Genomic DNA, 21,871 nt, shown 5'->3' on the forward strand with positions numbered 1-21,871 from the left:
TTATGACTAGTTGTGTTTGGCCTAAAAACCTAGTCTTGAAGCGTTTTTTATTCAGGAGAGATTTCAAAAAGACTGTCAGTTAACTAAACCATGTACAGTAAAAAATGGACCATGCATGGATTCCGTGCAGATTGTAAATAAAATAGTAAAGTTTGTATATGTAAATGTTCAGTGTCTAAAGGTGCGTACAGATTTTCGCTCTGCTCCGCAACCGAACGTCACTCCAGCAGAGCTTGGATTGCAAACCAATTGACGTTATGCAGTATTGTGCTGAATTTGAAATTGAACCTGCCTGTGTGGAGATCAGTGCCTTGTCTACCATTGTAGTCTCTGTTTACCGTGCACCGTGTGGAAACCTCGAGTACTTCTTGGAGATGATGGATGGATGTTTACATTTTCTGTCTAAGCTGGGTAAAAATCTCATACTGGGAGGAGACATGAACATACATTTGGAAGTGGAGGATAATAACTACTCTGCCTTGAAATTTCTTCTACAAAGTCATGGTCTTTTCATTGCTAACGGTGAACCTACACGTGGCAGCTCCTGTTTGGATACAATTGCTACATCCCTGAATACTTGGGAGTATAAAGTTACCGTAATTGATCCCGTTATTGCTGATCATGATGCAGTGGTGATGGACCTGCGCCTGGAAATGTTGAGTGATTCTGCGACTAGTCCGCCTGACTTTGGACCTCATATCGATCCATCAGGGAAGACCAACTGCCTCTCTTCAAGGCTGCACTTGCAGGTGTTGACTGGAGCAGTATTCTTACTTGCTATCAGCCTGAAACTACATTTTGCACTTTCATGGGTGTGTTTGATGGTCATTTTCCTACAAAAATAAGAAATTCTAGAGGACCCACGAGGAAACATAGGCGGTCTGACAGGACTCGTGATGATAAATCATAGTACACACCGAGACTGTCTCAGATCAGAAATTTGATTGTAGCATTGAATGCTAGGGTTCGGCTCAGCAATAATGAAGAGGATAGACTCCATCTACGCAGTCAGTACTTGAGAGCTAAGAAAATATATCGAGCTGAGATTGATGCTGCAAGAAAAGCAGCCAACATGATCAGAATTGAATCTGCAGCTAATCCCTGTAAAGCTACCTGGGACCTTGTTAATAATTTATCCAAAGTCAGCTCAAGGCCCAAATGTAAAGCAACACCAGATGAGTTTAATGACTTTTTCATTGGAGAGGTGGAAAGGATTGTTGAGACAATGGATGATGTGCCTTATAATGCTCCGCGCTGCAGCAGCAACAATCCACGACTTGAAAGGTGGAAGAAAATTAGGCCCTCAGATGTTGTTCGAGTTATAAACAGCTTCAAAAACTCTCCTAGCCCTGACATATATGGAGTCACAGTTGGTGTGATGAGGTTTGTTGCAGACGAGATTGCTGTGCCCTTGTCTCATGTGCTTGACGTTTGTTTGAGTCATGGCTATTTCCCTGATGCCCTGAAGTTGTCACGCACAATACCAGTCTACAAGAAGGGAGACCCTGAGTCTATGAAGAACTATCGACCTATATCAATCATTCCTGTAATGGGTAAGGTGCTTGAGACCCTAATGGGTCTGGTGTCCCACTTTGAAGAAAACCACCTGTTCTCAGATGCTCAGCATGGCTTTGAACGTGGAAGGTCAACGGTTACGGCTGTCTCAGGGATGATTGACTGCATTGTTGAGGCCTTTGAGAGGAAGGATTATGTGCATCTGGTCCTAGCAGATCTAAGCAAGGCTTTTGATTGTGTACCTCATGGGATCCTACTGAAGAAGCTTGAGAGTTTTGGACTGTGTGGTATACAGAGAGTTTTTAGCAGTGCCAAACAGTGATTTGATGAAAATAGACTCTGCTTAAATGAGGGAAAGACCCAACAACTGGTCTGTGGACTCCGTAGCCTCGCTGACTCTGCCCACCAGGCTAATTTGAAGCTCCTGGGTTTCATCATTGACTCGAGGTTATCATGGGCGGGTCACATCGAGGGAGTTTGTTCCAGGCTGGCGCTGGTGGTATATCTTTTGCGCAGACTGAGGACCCTTCTCAGCCGGAAGGACTTGATCATGGTCTATCATGCTCTCTTCCATTCCCATCTTCTTTATGGACTTTTACTGTGGGGACATGCGGCGGGCTGCAAGAGTGTGCTGATGCTCCAGAAGAAGGCACTTCGAGTAATCACATCAGTGGGGTATCGTGAGCACTGTCGACCCATCTTTGTGGAACTGGGCATTATCACGATCTACAACCAGTACATACTCTTCAGTTTGCTGCATGTCAAGTACACCGAGAGCAGTCAAGTCCTTAGATCGGATCTTCACGGTTATAATACAAGGAGGAGGTTTGCAATGGATATTCCACGCTGCAGAACTAGTAAGAAGAAAGACTGTTTCCCCATTTTTGCCCTTCGCTTGTTCAACGACCTACCTGTCAATGTGAGGAATCTGCAAGGAAGTGACTTCAAAATTAAAATAGTGACGTGGCTGAAGAATAACCCATTCTACACCATGAGTGAATATTTCGATGCACACAAGGACAACATAGCCTGACCTGCCATCTTAAAAGTAAATTCATGACGCCATCTATCCAGTTCACTGGTCTTTGATGAAGAATAAGGAATAGTGATGTGAAATTCCCGGGAATTTAAGATCGAGGAAATATACCCAGGGAATTTAAGGGAAATATTCCCAAAAATCACAAATTCCCGGGAATTTATGGGAACTTAAGGAAATTTATGATTTCTTTCATAAAAAATGACCGAAAAATACGTTTTTTGTTACACAAGGTCTCAATCACCTGTTATACAACAGATTTATGTAAGAAATAATATAAGGATGAATAACTTATAAATTGTAGTAAGTTCAAAGAAAACAGTAGGTCTAATTTGAAGTTCATAGACTGAAAGGAGAAATTATCACTCAATAAATCATTCAATTGCACCACTATTATCTTGCTACTTTCATGTCTTATAAGTTGAATAAGATTTTTTTACTTATTAATGAATGCCTGTAAATCAGGTAAACAAAGTATTGAGTGTAATTTAACTTTCATTGCATGATTTTATTCAATTTCTCCGCACAAAAATAATTGACCCCCTAAATAAAGAGTAGAGTAGAATATAAATCCAAAAATTAGAAATTATAAAATACAGCAAAATAGGCTAAACTAAAACAAGGAGCATACTCGAGTTTAATTCAATATTAAAAAGAAGATAATTCCACAGCTCACAACCTTTCAAGAGTCATTGAGACTCACTTAACTTGTTATAAGATACTAGTCCAGGCAACGAATGCTCAAAAAGATTTGGAAAGTTTGGAACCCAATTTTTGACCTCGCAGTCCTTTTAAGGATAGTGAGGGGGTAAGCATACAGGGTGGGTGAAAAGTCCGAGAACGGCTTAATATCTCATACACAAAGATTATTTGACGGAGGGTATGATTGGGGATCCTACTCAAATTGAAAATACTTCTTTACTATGACATTTTAGAAACTTCTTTACTATGACATCAAATTGAAAATACTTCATCTATGACATCTTCTTTACTATAAAAATCTAGTCCGCCATCTTGGAACGGCCATATTGAATGCAACTTAATTTTTTTAATGGGAAGGTGGTCATGCGAAACATGATTTCGATACGAAATTTAAAAAAAAAATGGTGAAAACCGCACATAGATATCTCAAACCGTTCAGAAGATATTCATTCACCTTATTAATTAATCAATACTATTCAAAGCAGAAAGGAGAGAAAAAAGTCCGAGAACGGCTTCATATCTCATACACAAATGTAATTTGATGGTGGGTGTGATCGGGAATTCTACACAAATATTGATAATACTACTTTTCTATAACTTCAAAAATCTGATTCAAAATCAGCTGATTATAAATCAATATCATGCATATCAGAAATGAAATACATAAGTGGTATTGAATAATAATATGAATATCTTCTGAACGGTTTGAGATATCGATGTGTGGTTTTCACCATTCATTTTTTCTTGAAATTTCGTATCGTAATCATGTATCGCATGATAACCTTTACATTTTAAAAAAGAAAAGTTGCATTCAATATGGCGGACCAGATTTTTGCAGTCATAGTAAAGTAATATTTTAAATTTGAGAGGGATCCCCAATCACACCCACCTTGGAATCATAATCTTTTATGAGATACTAAGCCGTTCTCATACTTTTTTTTCTCTTTCTGCTTTGAATAGTATTGATTAATAATGTGAATATCTTCTGAACGGTTTGAGATATCGATGTGCGGTTTTCACCATTCTTTTTTTCTTGAAATTTCGTATTGAAATCATGTATTGCATGACCACCTTCCTATTAAAAAAAATAAAGTTGCATTCAATATGGCGGCTCCTAGATGGCGGACCAGATTTTTAATGTCATAGTAAAGAAGTATTTTCAATTTGAGTAGGATCCCCAATCCACATCCACAATCAAATTACCTTTGTGTTTGAGATATGAAGCCGTTCTCGGACTTTTCACACACTCTGTATAAAAAGTCCTCACTCTTACCACACTCAACACTAAAACTGCTATAAAAATTGATGGAAAGCATAAAATGATGAAATAATACATTAAATTGAAGAGAATTGAATGCTCTATAACTCACTGTCTTTTAAACACTCCTATAGTCCAGTCAATGAAAGATTATAGAGGGAAAATTTTGGAACATAATTTTTGTCTCCTTAGCTCTTCTTTCAAGGATAGTAAGGGAGTAATCATATTAAAAGTCCTCACTCCTACCCCCTGTGTAAAAAAAAAATACATTTTATCGATGCATTGTTGTTGAGTAATAAGCCCTGAAAGTGCAAAAAGCTGGAAGTCTTTACAAAGATTTTACACTTTTAAACGTGATTATCTCAAAAACTAAAGAAGATATCACAAAACTCTACTGTACAAACCTTGTAGGAAATTTATGTAGCTTCATTTTCACTCAGCCATGTCGCTGAAATGCATTGTTTCCCAGTTACATGCATGTCAGCCAGAAATGAAAAAAATGCAACTTTTAAACTACCCTCATCCCTTAAGCTCAAGGAGTAGGGATGAGGACTGTTCACCTTCTAACTAGTTCAAACAAAGCTGCGAAGACAAATATTGTGTTCCAAACATTCCCTCCCAATTTCCCTGACAATTGATCTACTGTTGTTGAACTGTAGATTTCACACTCAACACTATAACGGCTGCAACAGTCGTTGGGAGATGCGTAAAATAATAAGACCATAGATGAAATTGAAGAGAATATAATGCTCTACGAGCCCATGATTAGCACGGATGAATCGTTGAAAAGTTATAAGGCCAAAAAGATGAAAAAATCGGAGCCGGTAGGGTTTTTCTTCAAAATGTGATACCTTAGAGAGCTCATACTTAGAAAACTATGAGAGATATGGAAACATGTTGGAAATTAAACTTGTAGGATAATTTGATATATGAAATTTTTCTTTAATATCACGATTGTGTTCGACAAAAATTTCCGAAAGGCGCATATTGTTCGAGATATATGCAAAAAACAAAATATGGCACTTTCAAACCACCCCCACCACCTTAGCACAGGGGGTAGGAGTGAAGACTTTTGATATGTTTACCCTCTTACCTACCCCCTTAAAAGAGCTACGGGGTCAAAAATTGTGTTCCAAAATTTTCTCTCTAATATTTCATTGACTGGACTATACGAGTATTTAAAAGACAGTGAGTGAGTGAGCAAAAACAGGCTCGAGGAATTATGATTTATTGATTATATCAATGTAAAATGTGGCTGAGCTTGATCAATATCAAATAGAATGATGATTTATTGATTACCTTGATGTAAAATTTGAGTGGGATTGATCAATTTCAATCATTCTTAGAGCAATTTTATAAATTCCCTTAAATTCCCAAAATTTCTTGGCCTCGGAAATATTCCCGGAAATATTGCCAAATCATAAGTTCCTTCCCACTGGGAATATTCTCGATCCACATCACTAGTTTACACTTTACAGACTTCACTTTCAATAAAAGAACATACTCAATTAACAATAACCATTTTAAAATATTTAAAGGGAGACCCTGCCAGCCCCCTCCTCTTTGCCCTCTACACATCAGGTATAGAGTCGTTTTTTAGATAGAGAGGATTGCATGGCCTGAATCTTGAAGGCGACAATGATGTGTTGGTGCTGCAATACGCCGATCACATAGTCATTCTGGCTGATAGCATTTCAGACGTGCGAAATAAATTGAAATGTTTGGACCAATACAGTGCAGTAGTAGGTCTGAAGGTGAATGCTAACAAAACCAAAATACTGACTTTCCATAGAGGTCGATTAAGCAAATGTCATAAATCCAGTTTCTATTATAGAAACATATTTTAATATGGTGACTCCAGACACGAATAAAGGAGAAGAATCAATTTATTAGCTACTTAACTACTTTGAGTTGTTTCTAGCACTTCAATTGAGTGTAAGTGTCTTCTAGGTTATATGCCCACCTACTTGGATTAAATTGCATAAATACAGTACCTACTGGTAAGAATGTATGCATACCTATTCGTACGACACTTTTAGCGAGTAAAGGTTGTACTAGACTGGATAAAATGAGAAATGTCAACATAAGAGCTGAACTGAATGTAGAACCGCTATTGGATATTCTGAAGAAATATCGGGAAAATTGGTCTTCTCATTTACTCAGAATGCCATTCAATAGGCTCCAAATATTAGCATTGGAGTACAAACCCAAAGGAAAGAGAGGCATAGGAAGACAAAAAATAAATGGATGACGGTACAGGCTAATAGAACCTAATCCTTGTAAGATAAGAAGATGACGATGATGACCTATTTGTAAGTGTTTTACTTTCGTAAAAGTCACTTGTAACTGTTAGCATTATTCAAATATTACTTGGCATTATTTGAATATTATTACTCTGTTCATAAGTCTTGTGAGTCCATTATAGCTGCGTTTCAAGTTGATTATCCATACCTCGTGCTTTACAACTCAACCTTTTTTATAGTATACAAGTTTCTAAGACAATTTCATGATGAATTATTTGCCTTACATCCTGTTTTTTTTTCTTTGCTTACTTCAACATAAATTTTCTTTTTTGGTCTAATATTTATTTCATATTAGACGAAATGATCTCTTTTTCTCTTGGATTATAACTTATAGCCTATCTTGTATAGTGCTCTCGCGTCGCAGCTATCTGCGCTTATTAACGCCTTACATCTTTTTACAACAGCTACAAGCTTTTTACGCAACTATTGTAAGACTAACCTGTCTTCACCATTCCTTGTCAATAATAGCAATGCTTCACTTTCAAACAATGCTTACAGTTTAAAGTAAATGTTACCATAGTAAAACGCCTCTTGAAATCTTTGACTCACAAAACTTGAAAATTTTATCGTACTTCTATAAATTTTTTCCGGCAATATTGTATTTTTTTACTTTTATTGATGTCTTGAAAGAGTTCATAGATTTTTCCATGTTTTGTGTGTTTAAACTCCTAATTAATTCCTTGTTTTGATTAACTTATTGAGCAATACTCATTGCTTGAATAGTATCAATATTTTTTTTATTTTATCTTTGGCACTGCCTCAGTACCAAACCTCTCGTTTTCATTTTATAATTTTCTTCCACAGTTGCACAAGAAGAGAGAACTGAAACAGTTAGTCAAAAATCGAGGAGTTGTACACGTCAATCACATTCCACACGGATTCTATGAGGAAGAACTTTTCAAATACTTCTCTCAATTTGGTGTCGTTACAGCTGTCAAGGTCCCACGCAGTAATAAGGTATAGTAAATTCAACAAATATAAATTTTGTAGTATTCATTCACTATACAATTTAAGAACTACTTTTTCACCTACTGTACTCCCAGAAAATTGAAGTTTATCAACTGCGGTACCTACTACAATATTCGCTTCAATAACTTTCCCACCTTTATTCACAACATGGTAATCTTTTAATTTATCTATTGCTTATCTTTAATATTCATGGTAAAATAAATATTGTATTCTGTTATTTACTAAAAAAAAATGTTAAATCCATGTGAAACATGATTATCCAATCGACAGTGCTTTTCTTAACAACCAAAGCCCTTTGTTTCGCTCTCAACAATATCCCATTGTTTTTTTCAGCTTTTTCAATAATAGTTGAGCGATGAAATTCAATATATCTGTTATAAAGAACGACTCTCTACGGTTAAATTGAAGTTACTCCTAGATTTTACTCGAATCAAGTGAATCTTAATAAGATGTATTTTAAGAATTTTTATAGAATATTGTCTTGTAACTTTCATAAATACGTTACTGCCATCAACTCGAAAAAGAAAACAAATATTCTCATAATACCTTATGTTTCTAGGACAAGTTTTTTCATTTGTAATCATATTAGCTTCAGTTGCTTCAAAACTTGGTAGTCTTCTTAGATGAGTATCATAATGATAACATGATAACTCTATTCAAAGATAATTTATTTGAAAATGATTGCACTCGTTTTCAGACTGGGAACGCGAAAGGATGCGCGTTTGTTGAATTCGATGACAAAGATGTGGCGCAGGTAGCGGCCGATGCCATGAACAACTATCTTATGTACGATTGTCTTCTCAAAAGTAAGTGAAAATATTCTTTGATAATATTATCGTGTATATAGCCTACATAACAATTAATGTAAATTCATGATAGTACATTTATTTTCATCTTGATAAGCTGGCCGATTTGGCTTGAGACCTGTTTTTTAATTGTTTTAGAAAGAGAATATCACTGTTTCTCATGGGTGATCACACATTCGCTGACTGCAATTGAGTGAACACTGCTGTACGAACCAATAGTACTATTGTCTGTCCAGGGTCTCATTGCATGTTAAAATACAAACATTAATAGTTTAATACTTTTTAAATCCAACAACCAGCTGACTACTGGTATTATTAGTTTGTAATATTGTAATCTTGGAGAACAGAAATTGATTACAAATCAGGGATTTAGTAAAAAATGATCGCTGCTACACTAAAGTTATTCAATGGTGTAGTGGCTTTGGTGTAATGTCCGAATGCAAATCAGGTGATGCCGGTTTCGATTACCGCTTGTGCAAATACTTTTGTAAAGTAACGTTCATCGATTTTTCATCTAACGTTCAGTATTTTAGGGCCGGTTTCCGAGCTCGGGATTTAGCTAAGAGCTTGTTCACATGACAGCGACTTACGCGCGGTTGGCAAATCGCTCGATTTGCCAGTCTCGTACACATGACAGCGATTCATGAGTGATTTGCCCTCGGTTAAGTCTGAGATTAAAACCGCCGCGATTCGCCGGCGACTACTTAAACCGAGCGATGCATGTATACGGCACCATGTGTTTCGCTATACCTGGCAACCGCTCGGTTGGTCAATCGCGCGTAAATCGCTGTCATGTGAACAGGCTCTTAGTTCTAGACTTTCAACAGCTGGAGTCAGAAAATTGGCTTTCTGAAACGGGGCCAAAATCGGGGGAAAATCGAAACGGGCCACGTTTAGTCCACGTTTGAATTAAATTTCGAAAAACTAGAAAATTGAAAATAAAATAAAGAGAAAATGGTGTAAAGTTTCAGCTATGAATATTTCATTTCGTCAAGGAAAAACTTTTCCAATTATAGAAATGAGAAAATAAAGATTATCATAAAAACTATGACTATGCTTTTTTCGGAAAGCCAATTCTCTGACTCCATCTGTTAGAGCTTAGCTCTAGGTCAATAGCTAAGTGAATGAAAAAGACTAAGAAATTGTCAAAAACCACAGAATTATTGATACTTAGAAAGACCGGTTTCGGTTATTACACCATTGTCGATCTCTGATAAACTAAAACTAAATACAATAGCAGCAGAATTTATACTAGTAGGCGAGTACTGCTAATGGTCAAGGACATGTACGCCTGCCTTTGGCCCAGCTAGACAGTCTCCTCCCACTCAACGGTGTGACAAAATGGCGGCTTAAGCAGCAGAATCGCCATGATAACAAAATTTACTTTCAGTACAAAATAAGAACCAAGAAAACAAGTGTGAAAGATAATAAAACAAATATATAAATGGAAAAACTATTGACTTAGCGGAACCCACTTTTAGTGAATATCCTATTCCAATGAAGATGGGCCTATTAGGTTTGACTTTGAGAAGGTCTCTGTTAGGGTACACACACACTGAAGGCGGAGCGGAGCGTGGCGTGGCGTGGTCAGAGTGTTCATGATACACATAGGAAGCGTCTGAGCGTCAAGCATCAAGGGCCTAGAAGAGTAGAGTAGAGTAGACAAGAAATTGCTGATGTAGTCAAGAGTCTAAAAGGCCGTTCTGCCCCTGGCCACGACGGAATCCCAACTAGGGTTTTCAGAGATAACTTAGATTCACTAATTTCACCTATCCATCACATAGTCAATCTTAGCATTGCGGTGGGCCGTTTCCCATGTGCTCTCAAAACTGCCAAGGTAATACCAATATATAAATCAGGACAAAAGAATGTCTTGTCAAACTATAGGCCAATTTCTTTGTTAGTAACAATGTCCAAAATTCTTGAAAAATGTGTCAAGAAACAATTATCCAAGTACTTGAATGAGAATGATTTGATCTCTGAAAACCAATATGGGTTTCAACAATCAAAAAACACCTCTGATGCTCTTTTTGACTTGACACGGCATATTTCAAATAATATTAAGATTAAAAATAAAGTTTTAATAACATTTTTAGACTTGGCAAAGGCCTTTGATTCTGTTGATAGATCTAAACTTATCACTAAACTCGAGATGTGTGGCATCAAGAACAACTCACTGCAGTGGTTCAAAAGTTACTTTGAAAATCGACAGCAGTACGTTTCAATTGATGGAAAATTTAGTGAAACGGAACCTGTTGAGTTTGGAGTGGTTCAAGGTAGCACTCTTGGACCTCTTCTCTTTCTCATCTATGTGAATAATATTTCAAAATTGCAAACTAATGGAAAATTGTTCTTGTTTGCTGATGACACGGTGTTGGTGTCAGCTGAGGGCACATGGGAGAGGACTTATTGCGGTGCATCATTGGACCTTGCAAGAATTAAAAACTGGTTTGATCACAACTGCCTGGCCGTTAATGTTACAAAAACTAAATACATGCCAATAGTAACAAGAAACCAAACTGATCCAGGCCAACTCATATTGAAGATGCACTCATGCGGAAATGCAAGGAGTCAGGACTGTGACTGTCATTCCCTTGAACGAGTTGATTACTACAAATACTTAGGTGTTATAATAGATAACAAGTTGAGTTGGGTGCAGCATATTCAGTGTGTAAAGAGCAGACTCAGAAAATTATTATTTGCTTTTTCTGAGATCAGCCAAGTAATGAGCATAGACCAGTGCAGAATGGTGTACTTTGCATATGCTCAGTCGCTGATCCAGTATGGCATCCTGGCTTGGGGTGGTGTTTCCTCTACTGTCATTGAACCCCTAGCCGTTACACAAAGAACAATAATAAAAAAATACTGAAAAGAAATCACAGATACCTTGCTTTTTTCAGAATTTCCGGTTTTAAATATCAGACAACTTTTTATCAAATCACTTTTAATTCACATAAAAAAATACAAAACTCAGATCATTGGCGAAACAAATTTAAATTCCCGTTATGAAACTCGCCATAGGTCCAACTATAATTATGAAATTCCTCAATTGACACATGGGTCAGAACTATCAAATTCATATTACTTGGCACACATTTTATATAGAAACATTCCAAATGAGATCAGAGAGGCTGAGGTGTGCTGTTTGGCCGTGTATAGAAGGGGTGTCGACAGGTGGCTATATAGCATTGGCTGGGAGGCAGCTGAAGCCCTTCTCTGCTCTCGGTACACCCGCCAACAACCCTTGTAGAGATAAAATTCCTTGAAATCATTAAGTGATTTTTCTTGACACGACATAAATGTTATTTTTCCTTCTTTTTTTTTTAATGATAAATTAGTCCTTTCTCTTATTTGTAACCCAGCGTGACACGGTCTCAGAGCCATCCTCTGTGATTAGAGCTGTGGAATAACATGCAAAGGAAAGGCCCTGGATGAGGTAGACCAGTACGAGTATCTGGGAGCAATTATATGTGCAGATGGAAACTAGATAGAGAAATTGCAAACAGAGTGAAAAAAGCAATGAATGTATATTTCCAGCTGAACAGCACCGTGTTGGCAAAAGAGAGTTAAATATGACGACAAAGAAAAGAATATTTAATTGTGTGTTTGCTCCAACTCTCATTTATGGCAGTGAAAGCTGGGTAACCCTCAAGAAACACTGGAGCAAGGTTACTGCAGCAGAAATGAGGTACCACAGAAGAGCAATAGGAAAGACAAACATGATAGATGGCGAAATGAGAGAGTGAGAGGAGAAGTGGGAAGAAGAGCACTGATGGAAGACATAAAAGAAAGGCAACTCAAATGGTTTGGACACCTCACTAGAATGCAAGAATGTCGCCCAGTAAAGGAAGTGGTGGAGGCTAGGAGGGAGGGAAAGAGACGGAGAGGTAGACCTAGGATGAACTGGGAAGGCTATCTTGAGGAATTGGGGAGGGAGAGAGGCAAGACAATGAGAGATATGAGAAGAATGGCTGAGGATAGGACTGCATGGAGGAGATGGACCGAGGCTGGTACCCCTACGCTGTAACGGCAGAGGGGGTCAAGAAAAAGAAGAAGAAGAAGACTTTGTGATTATTATAAAAAATATTTTGTGATTGCAAATGTGTTGTCCATGGAACTCTCCTCCACACGCAGACGATTGGTCTTTGTGGGGGAATTCCGTGTACTATATGTATCTCGCTTGCTATTTTTTTTTTTTTTTTTTTTTTTTTTGTGAAGTACTGTGATGAATTTTTTAAATAGACCTCATGAGAAGAGAGAAAAATTGTGATTACCTTTTAAAATGAAGGAATTTGCTAAAGGAACGGTTAGCGACCGAGCGATAAAGCTTCCTTATCAGTAACTGTACATTAGATAAGAGTACCGTTCTGTACTGAATATTTTTTAGAAAATTATTTAATAGAATTATAATTCTTCTGCAAATAAAGCACGAACCATTTATGAATTACTCATTGAATTTTGAGGTTACACTTTGTTTACTACCGATCAGGTGTTTAAAGCAGCTCGAACACAGCTGACTGATTCAAAGTATTGTCAAATGTCATGCCGGTTTCATGCAAGGTATAATATCATTTCTAAAAATTATAAAAACTATCAATAAAGGACCAAGAATTTCGAATAAAAAATAAAAATGTTATATTATTGTTGAAATTATTTATTACTTAAGAAATTATATTATAATGTCAGGTCTTATTGTAACTAACTAGGTCATAGCATGAACAGTATATTATTGATAAAAACAGCAGAAATTAATTATAACAGTCTCAAACATAATAAAAATTGTATAAGAATATTAATTTATTAATTATCACTTCGACTGAACCACATGGTAATTAAATCTCTTTGGCAAGCCTAAGCCAATCATAGTGCATAGAAGTAGCACCAAAAAGGTGATCGTTTGAAAACAACATATATTAATCTACTATCAGACAACAAACCTGCCTTATCATATACGCTAGCTCATATACATTGTATAAGAGGGACTAGGTCTAGAAGATTGAGCAGTTTTAAGAATTATATAAACTAAGTTATTATTGTAATTAAAGGAATTATATTCTACTGCCTGCCACTGACGTCACATCTACGTCATAATTGTTCTACCAATGACAAATTTTTATGCAAATTTACTACACCGAGATTCTCAGAAGAAAGGTCTAGCCAAGAAGCTTAGAGAAAAAGACTTCACTTCCCTTTTGAAATCCTCACCGTTCAGATCTCTTTATAGTTACCCAGACCTATTCGTAAAAAATTCTTGTTCGATTTTATATGTTTTATTTGTGAGCCAATATTTTTAGGCTAATCTATTTGTTATTTGTAAATTTATTTTCATCAATCGATAAATTAAAAGTTTAAAGTTAAATCATCCCTTAATTAATTTGGTGAAGGAAATATTAAATTAAAATTCCCCACGTGCTGAAATCGAAGCCTGGACCTGCTGCCGATCAAACGATTTTTTGATCTAAAGAAGAAAACCACGACCGCCAAGGAATTTCACGTGAGTTATAAGTTTAAAGGGGCCCCAATCTACGCTTCGAAACTATTACAGTGCAGAAAACATAAATTTTTTCTTCGTTAAATTATTGGCCACGCCGACAAGCGCTTATTAGTTATTAAGAGCCTAGAATTTATTCAATATTGAATTTATAAGAACTTGTAGTTGATTAACTATCCTCCGCTGCCAGAACCACGACCCCGAGCATTTAAAAATATTTTATAATTCATTTTTCACTATTTTTTCAAAACTGTTAATTTTATCAATTGTAAATTCTGTCGAATCACGCATGGTGTCATGCAAGCACAAGAACATTTTTAACTCTTGTCAATGCTAAATTATTATCAATCTGTAAATCATATTCTGAATCTGCACTGTGAGATCACATATTTTATTATAATATATTTCAATTTTGTTAATTCGTTTTCTGAGTTTGATTATTTCTTAAGCCTGTCAATTATTGTGTCTGATACGTTCTATCTCATCAAGAACCGATCGAATACGATCCTTGAAATAATTGAATTAAGCTGGATATTGGAACAGGTCTAAGTGGATGTAGTGAGTGGGGTCAGATCGAGATATTTGTTCTTTGTCCTTACCTGCTCATATATCAGCTTTTATCTGTTACCAACCCCGACTTGGGAGCGAATACATCAACTGTACAGCAGATGCGGCCAGAGATCATATAATTTCCTACAATAGAGCTTAAAACCCGACAAGACTCTGTTCTCGAAATATATTCCGAACGATATTTGGTCCAAATACCGTATCTTAATCCTTCGGAACTTATTAGAGACGCAGTCCCGTAAATTATCTACATCGGGATTTTTGCTCGACCTGTATGATTTTGTATGCTCATTCTTCACAGGTAATAATTTTAAGATATCCGTCTTCAGTGTTTAGCGATCGCTACACTTTTTTTTTTTTTTTTTTTTTTTTTTTTTTTTTTTTTTTTTTTTTTTTTTTTTTTTTTTTTTTTTTTTTTTTTTTTTTTTTTTTTTTTTTTTTTTTTTTTTTTTTTTTTTTTTTTTTTTTTTTTTTTTTTTTTTTTTTTTTTTTTTTTTTTTTTTTTTTTTTTTTTTTTTTTTTTTTTTTTTTTTTTTTTTTTTTTTTTTTTTTTTTTTTTTTTTTTTTTTTTTTTTTTTTTTTTTTTTTTTTTTTTTTTTTTTTTTTTTTTTTTTTTTTTTTTTTGTAAAGTACCTATGTTGTAATGAAGGAATAAAGATTATTTGAATTTGAATTAGAGTAGAAGAGTACAAGAGTACAGACTGGCACTCGCACTGTGACGCTCCACTTGTAGACGCTCCAAAATACAAACCAGCTTGTTCCAAAGTTTGACGCCACGCTCCGTGAATAGACGCTTCCAGTGTGATCTGTCATATTACCGTACTTAATATGATATTGTTCACGACGCTCCTCAACGCCACACTCCGCTCCGCCTTCAGTGTGTTTGTACCCTTTAAGTCCCTTCACATCCATACTCTCACTCTCATTTAATTTAGTTTTTCTTCAAAGCTTCGAGTTTTTTACAGATATGATTCATTTATTCAAAAATTAAATTAATTACTTTATGAATTAATTAATTCAAATTTACTACATTATTTACTAATTTACTTAATTATAAAGTAGAATTTATTATTATGAAACAAATTGAGGCTCTGTTACTTTGCATACTGCCAATCATTGCTTATGGGAGGTATAATATCTTGAGGTGGGGGTTATAGATATGTTTTGGAACCACTCAATGTAATCCAGAATTCCATTATCAAAGCAGCTGTTGGTAAGGGTCGTAGATATCCAAAACACGCGCTTTTCAATGAATTCAATGTATTCAACTTGAGACAACTCTATGTAAAAACATTATTGATCTACTCTCTTAAGAATTCAGAAAACATTTTTGTGCATCACATTCATAATTATGATACCCGCAGTTCAAATACATCGAGAATATTGACAGACAGACTCGTAAGAACCTTTTCCGTCACAAATTCATCCTACATATCACAAATACTTGAAAAAGTATTTTCTCCTTACTTGAAAAACATACAAAGCTACGTAGTACTCAAGAGAAAGGTTCCCGAGTGGTTGGTATATCTGGGAAGAGACATGTTAGAGGCGATCATAACATCTAATTATAGATGTTAACACCTAAATATTATAAACAACTATTTAACTGACTACATTGAACTATGGACTGACTGACTATTACTAATAATACCGAACTCACTGTGGTGCTGCTGCTCTGTCTACTATCGCGGTGCTGGGGATCTGAAACCATAGCCGTTATAATTCTACATTATATGTTACCTTTGAACATTTTTTTCCATTGCATAATGAATTTGTATCAACTTTTTACTCTGTATCATCATTTTTATTATCATATTTAGTTTTAGCCGAATTATTTTGAATGATTCGCTCCTTATTAATTCTATATTTTGCTTGAAGTAGCATCTCGTGTCTACGCACAGGTTTTACACCTATGTAGGCACATTTCCATGTGAAATTATAATATAATTATATCTGTTACATTGTAAATCACATTAGGTATGATAGTATAATAAACACGTGTTGTTTCATTTTGATTTGTATATTGTTTAATTTAAAGCTCTGTATGTAACATTTATAATCTTAGAAAGATTTGGAAATAAACTTATTTTTGACTTGACTTGACTTGGAGAATACAGCAACTGGAACAAAACCTGAAATTGAATTACCAATTTTGCTGATTTTCTTAACTAATAGCTATGCAAGGTAAATGAGCCCCTTATGAATTAGAATTTGTTCAAATTGTTGTTTAATTACTAATATATTTTGTTTTTCCATAGCCAAATACATTGCCCCCGAGGGACAGAAGCCGATCGCATTCGACAGAAATGGCAAGCCCTGGGTGAATCGAAGCCCGACGTTTGCGGCTGATATGAGAAGGAAAGCTGACAAAAGGAATAAGGAGAAGCCGGTCACAGATCTCGAGGCTTTCGCCAAGAAAACAAGGAGTTCTGTGGCCAAACTGCACAGGAAGCTAACCTCCAGGGCCGGAATCGACTATGAGTTTCAGGTCAGTTTCTATTATCATTCAACAGATGGAAATTAATGAGAAACTGCATTAATTTAATAGCTAATTGAAATTGAAATTCTTTATTCTCCAAGATTCTTGTCTAATTAAGTTGACCTAGTGTTTTCAGAAAAGGTATGTTGTCTGTAGGCCTATCTCACTTAATTTTGTCAACCGAAGTTTAGGAGGTTACACCTAATGCTGAAATTTTAATTCCAAATTTCCTGTTTTTTTTTTGCAATTACACAATACAAATTACAAATCTATCAAATTACATCTATCATTCACAATATGATTTCAATTAAATTGTCAGACTTCCAAGTGTACATTTATGATGAATTTTCTTGAACTTGGATATTCTGAGAGTAATTTGGTTTGCTGATGTCGAGTCGATTTCCATATAAATACATCTATTTGAAATTAATTGAAGAGCCATCTCCCGGTTGCACGTACGTCTATTAAATTTATGGGCAATCAAATGACGTAATCTATCGAGACCAGTGATTGAATTGGACAATGCGATGACATTGAACGCGGTAAAATTTGTTTGTTTTTAATGATTTCCCAGAGACTGATCAGAGTATAAGAATTGTCAAATTTATAACACAAAAAAGGAGAAGAAAATCACTCAAAGGAACCCTCTACACACAAACTCTGCCCTGGTATAAGTTAGAACACTCCAACCATCAATAATCTCTTCAACTCCTTCTAAAAAACATGGACATCTTCATAATTTTTCAAATTAGTTGGGAGCTTTCTAATAAATTTAAAGCTCATATATACAAGGTGGGTGAAAAGTCCGAGAACGGCTTAATATCTCATACACAAAGGTAATTTGATGGTGGGTGTGATTGGGGATCCTACTCAAATTGAAAATACTACTTTACTATGACTTAAAAAATCGGGTCCGCCATCTTGGATCCGCCATATTATATGCAACTTTATTTTTTTAAATAGGAAGGTGGTCATGCGAAACATGATTTCGATACGAAATTTCAAGAAAAAAAGAATGGTGAAAACTGCACACCGATATTTCAAACCGTTCAGAAGATATTCACATTATTAATCAATACAATTCAAAGAAGAAAGGAGAGAAAAAAGTATGAGAATGGCTTAGTATCTCATAAAATATTGTGATTCCAAAGGTGGGTGTGATTGGAAATCCCTCTCAAATTGAAAATACTACTTTACTATGCCTTCAAAAATCTGGTCCGCCATCTTGGATCCGCCATATTGAATGCAACTTTATTTTTTTAAATAGGAAGGTGATCATGCGATACATGATTCCGATACGAAATTTCAAGAAAAAATGAATGGAGAAAACCACACATCGATATCTCAAACCTTTCAGAAGATATTCACATTATTAAACAATACCACTTACTTATGTATTTCATTTCTGATATGCATGATATTGATTAATAATGTGAATATCTTCTAAACGGTTTAAGATATCGATATGCGGTTTTCGCCATTCATTTTTTTTCTTGAAATTTCGTATCGAAATCATGTATCGCAAGACCACCTTCCTATTTAAAAAAATAAAGTTGCATTCAATATGGCGGATCCAAGATGACGGACCAGATTTTTGAAGTCATAGTAAAGTAGTATTTTCAATTTGAGTAGGATCCCCAATCACACCCATCGTCAAATAACCTTTGTGTATGAGATATTAAGCCGTTCTCGGACTTTTCACGCACCCTGTATGTTGTTTTTTTTTTTCAAAAAAAGCTGTTCTGTGATACAGTGAAGCATAGTCTCCTCTATTTCTTGTATCTATGTGTATCAGCATTTCTAGACATAGTTTTCATTTTAACATGCATAACCACCTTATAGATATAAATAGAAAGAACGGTTATTATGCCTAGTTCTATAAAGAGATTTCTACTGGACTCTGTAGTTATAATACCTTTAATTGCCCTTATAGCCTTTTTTGGAGCTTGAACACTCTCCAATCAAAGGCTCTGAAGCAAAGAAATTTTATACAAGCGTAAAGTAATGAAAGTTAAAGTACCCATTTTAAAAACTTTCAATTCACAATATGTTGCAATGGTAAAAGACCTACATTGAATTACAAATAGCCTAATGTTGATGTTAACTGATCAATTATTTTCTTGTGGTTCTAGATCAACGACGATGCTCAACTACTGAAAGTTACTAAAAAACCGGAAGACAGGACACCGACTGATGATGGGGATGACACTGATGACGACATCAAAGTCAAGAAACTAAAGAAAACTTCGAAAACTGACCTGGCACAAGCGGCTGTCAAGAAAGCGATTCACAAGGGTAAGAAAAAAGTGCTCCAAAGTGACACAAAGAAAACTCTGGAAAACACTACGAAAGCTATCAAGAACACCACAAAAGTGATGAAGAACAACACGAAAGCAACCCTGAAAAAAGTTGTGGTTAACAAGAAAGAAGCGCTGAAAAATACTACCAAAGAAGTGATTGCTGGAAAGAAATCGGGTAGTGTGAAGACACTAAAAGAAGCTATCAAAGACACTGGCAAGAAAATTATCAAAAAGAGTGCGAAACCTGTGAAAGAAGCGATTCAGCATAATCGCCTAGGCGCTCTAGGTGCGCGCATGTGTCGTAACCAGTTAAAGTAAGAAAAAATTGTTTAATTTTAACCAATAAAGTAATGTATTATATTGTAATGTAGACCAAGTTGATTTTAAAACCACATAAGTGCTGATTTGCAACGCATCTCTGTTTAGCTGAGCAGGAAGGGAATGCCATTGGCTCTCATGCAAATGTGTAGATATATTCCCATATGAACCAATGATATGTTTTCAAGTTTCTACTTTTTCACTCTAAAATTCATCAAGTAAAGTAACTACAGAAACATTCTATGGCAGTTTGTCTATTCACTATTAATGCAAAAATTACGAAATTGGTAATACTATACAGAAACTTATGAAAGTATTTCCACTAAAAAATATTACTTAGTGGTAGGTGTACAATTCACTTTCAAAGCAAACTTACACATTTTAATCAACATCATTTTCAAATTTCCATTCACAAGATTGAAATCTATATGTGAAACTTATTTTATTGAGAGAAGTATAAGTAAGTAGCCATTTAAAATGTTTAAATTAAAAATACTTCAACCCAATTATTTTCTAATAATTAGAAAATAAACATTTAAACCTTAAGATTACTACAGTTACTGCTTTTTGAAGTTTGCAATAATTACGGCCAGTTGCACGAAAATCCAATCAAATTTAACCGTCATGAAATGATGTCATCTAACGGAAGCAATGTCTTGGGAACCAATGTACGAATATGACATCAATGCAATTACAACATGTTACGATGACGTTCGAGTTTAATTGAATTTTCATGCAACTTGAATTCATTTTCACCAATTTTGATTCAACTAATGGATATATTTTTCATCTCTTCCTTGGTGTTTGTCATCATTATCTCATTTTGTTGTCTTTTCCATTTCATTCTACGATTTTGGAACCACACCTTCACCTAGAAGAGAAGAACTTTTATAAAACAAATAATAATTGAAGTGGTGACTTGGAAGAAATAAAAGAATTATCTAATCGTCTGGACAGTACCCATTTGCGGTACTATGTTTATTTTTCAATTTAATTTATCTAAAAACAATAGTCTACAATAATGCAAAAATGGAAGAAAATCAATTGGCTACATGATGTGGTGTGCTGAAAATAAGAAAGGATGAATAATTTATAGCCAGTGATGGTTTTCCATAAATACAGTAGTGTGGCGAGAATTTTTTTATTACATACGAATATAATGTATGTAGTTCTACTATGAATTAGTGGTTCATATAATGTAGAAACTACAGTATATTATGAAGCATGAAAAATATAATACTGTATTATATATAATATAGGAATAGGACAAAAAACACAAACACCGTGTAATTATATAAGGCTATGAGTTTGAATCAATATAAATTGTGAACGTGTTTTTTTCAATAGGAAGTTAGATCACCATTATAGCCCAGTCAATGAAGGTCCAAAAAAGCAATTTCGATCCGAAAATTAAATAAAAGCTGAATTTCTCACCTCCCAGATGGTCATTCCCCCAAAAGTCCCAAGAAATCCCCCTGGAGCTTTCCCCCCCAGCCCCCTAAAACATGAAAAATGCAGGTAATCACGGAAAATCAAATATCTATGTAACCATTGATTGGAAAGAGTTCTACTATATGGCATTCGATTCGTTATATAATTGACTACAATATTAGTACAATTAATTTTTTCAATAAAGCGAACAGTTTTCTTAATAAAATAATATATATATGTAAAAATTTAGGGGTGTAGCGATTTTATTTTTTTTGTTTTCTCCGATCAACTTCATAGCAAGTGATTTAAAAGAAAAATGAGCCGAATAATTATTGTAGCCACTTCCATTGCGAATCTAATGATGTATATTTTTACGTATCCGCGATTTGATTTGACGCCTTGGAAGGGGAAAAAGCCGACGCGGTACAGCGCGACTGACTCTCTTCGCCATAGTAAACAGGAAATCAATTATCTCTGTAACCATTAATCTAAAAGAAGATCTATCATAATTATGTCATCCGATTCGTTACATTATTGACTACAATATTAGTCGTATTAATTATCTCAATAAAACAAACAGTTTCCTTGATAAAATAGTATTCATGATAAAATTTAGGGGTTTTTCGATTTGATTTTTTTGTTTTCTCCGATTAACTTTGAAGCAGATAATTTAAATGAAAAATGAGCCAAATAATT

The 21,871-nt window shown here is 35.1% G+C and overlaps 1 protein-coding gene across 5 annotated transcripts in view; it reads left to right on the top strand.

The window, feature by feature from the left end:
• The window catches only part of LOC111058688 (MKI67 FHA domain-interacting nucleolar phosphoprotein), a 105,645-nt gene extending 85,191 nt beyond the window's left edge, over positions 1-20,454 (top strand). For 2 of the 5 annotated variants that reach the window (XM_039434271.1, XM_039434270.1), the window contains exons 3-5: positions 8,481-8,589; positions 16,906-17,135; positions 19,259-20,454. In XM_039434271.1, the coding sequence (XP_039290205.1) occupies positions 8,481-8,589; positions 16,906-17,135; positions 19,259-19,744 (825 nt within the window). In that variant the 3' untranslated portion in view covers positions 19,745-20,454. Of the gene's footprint in view, positions 1-7,618; positions 7,772-8,480; positions 8,590-16,905; positions 17,136-19,258 lie in introns of all 5 variants that reach the window. The other 3 variants (XM_039434273.1, XM_039434272.1, XM_022346248.2) reach the window with 2 other exon arrangements.
• Positions 20,455-21,871: the final 1,417 nt, after the last annotated feature.

The sequence above is a fragment of the Nilaparvata lugens genome, chromosome 8 (assembly GCF_014356525.2).
Source record: "Nilaparvata lugens isolate BPH chromosome 8, ASM1435652v1, whole genome shotgun sequence".
Classification (NCBI taxonomy): Eukaryota; Metazoa; Arthropoda; class Insecta; order Hemiptera; family Delphacidae; genus Nilaparvata; species Nilaparvata lugens.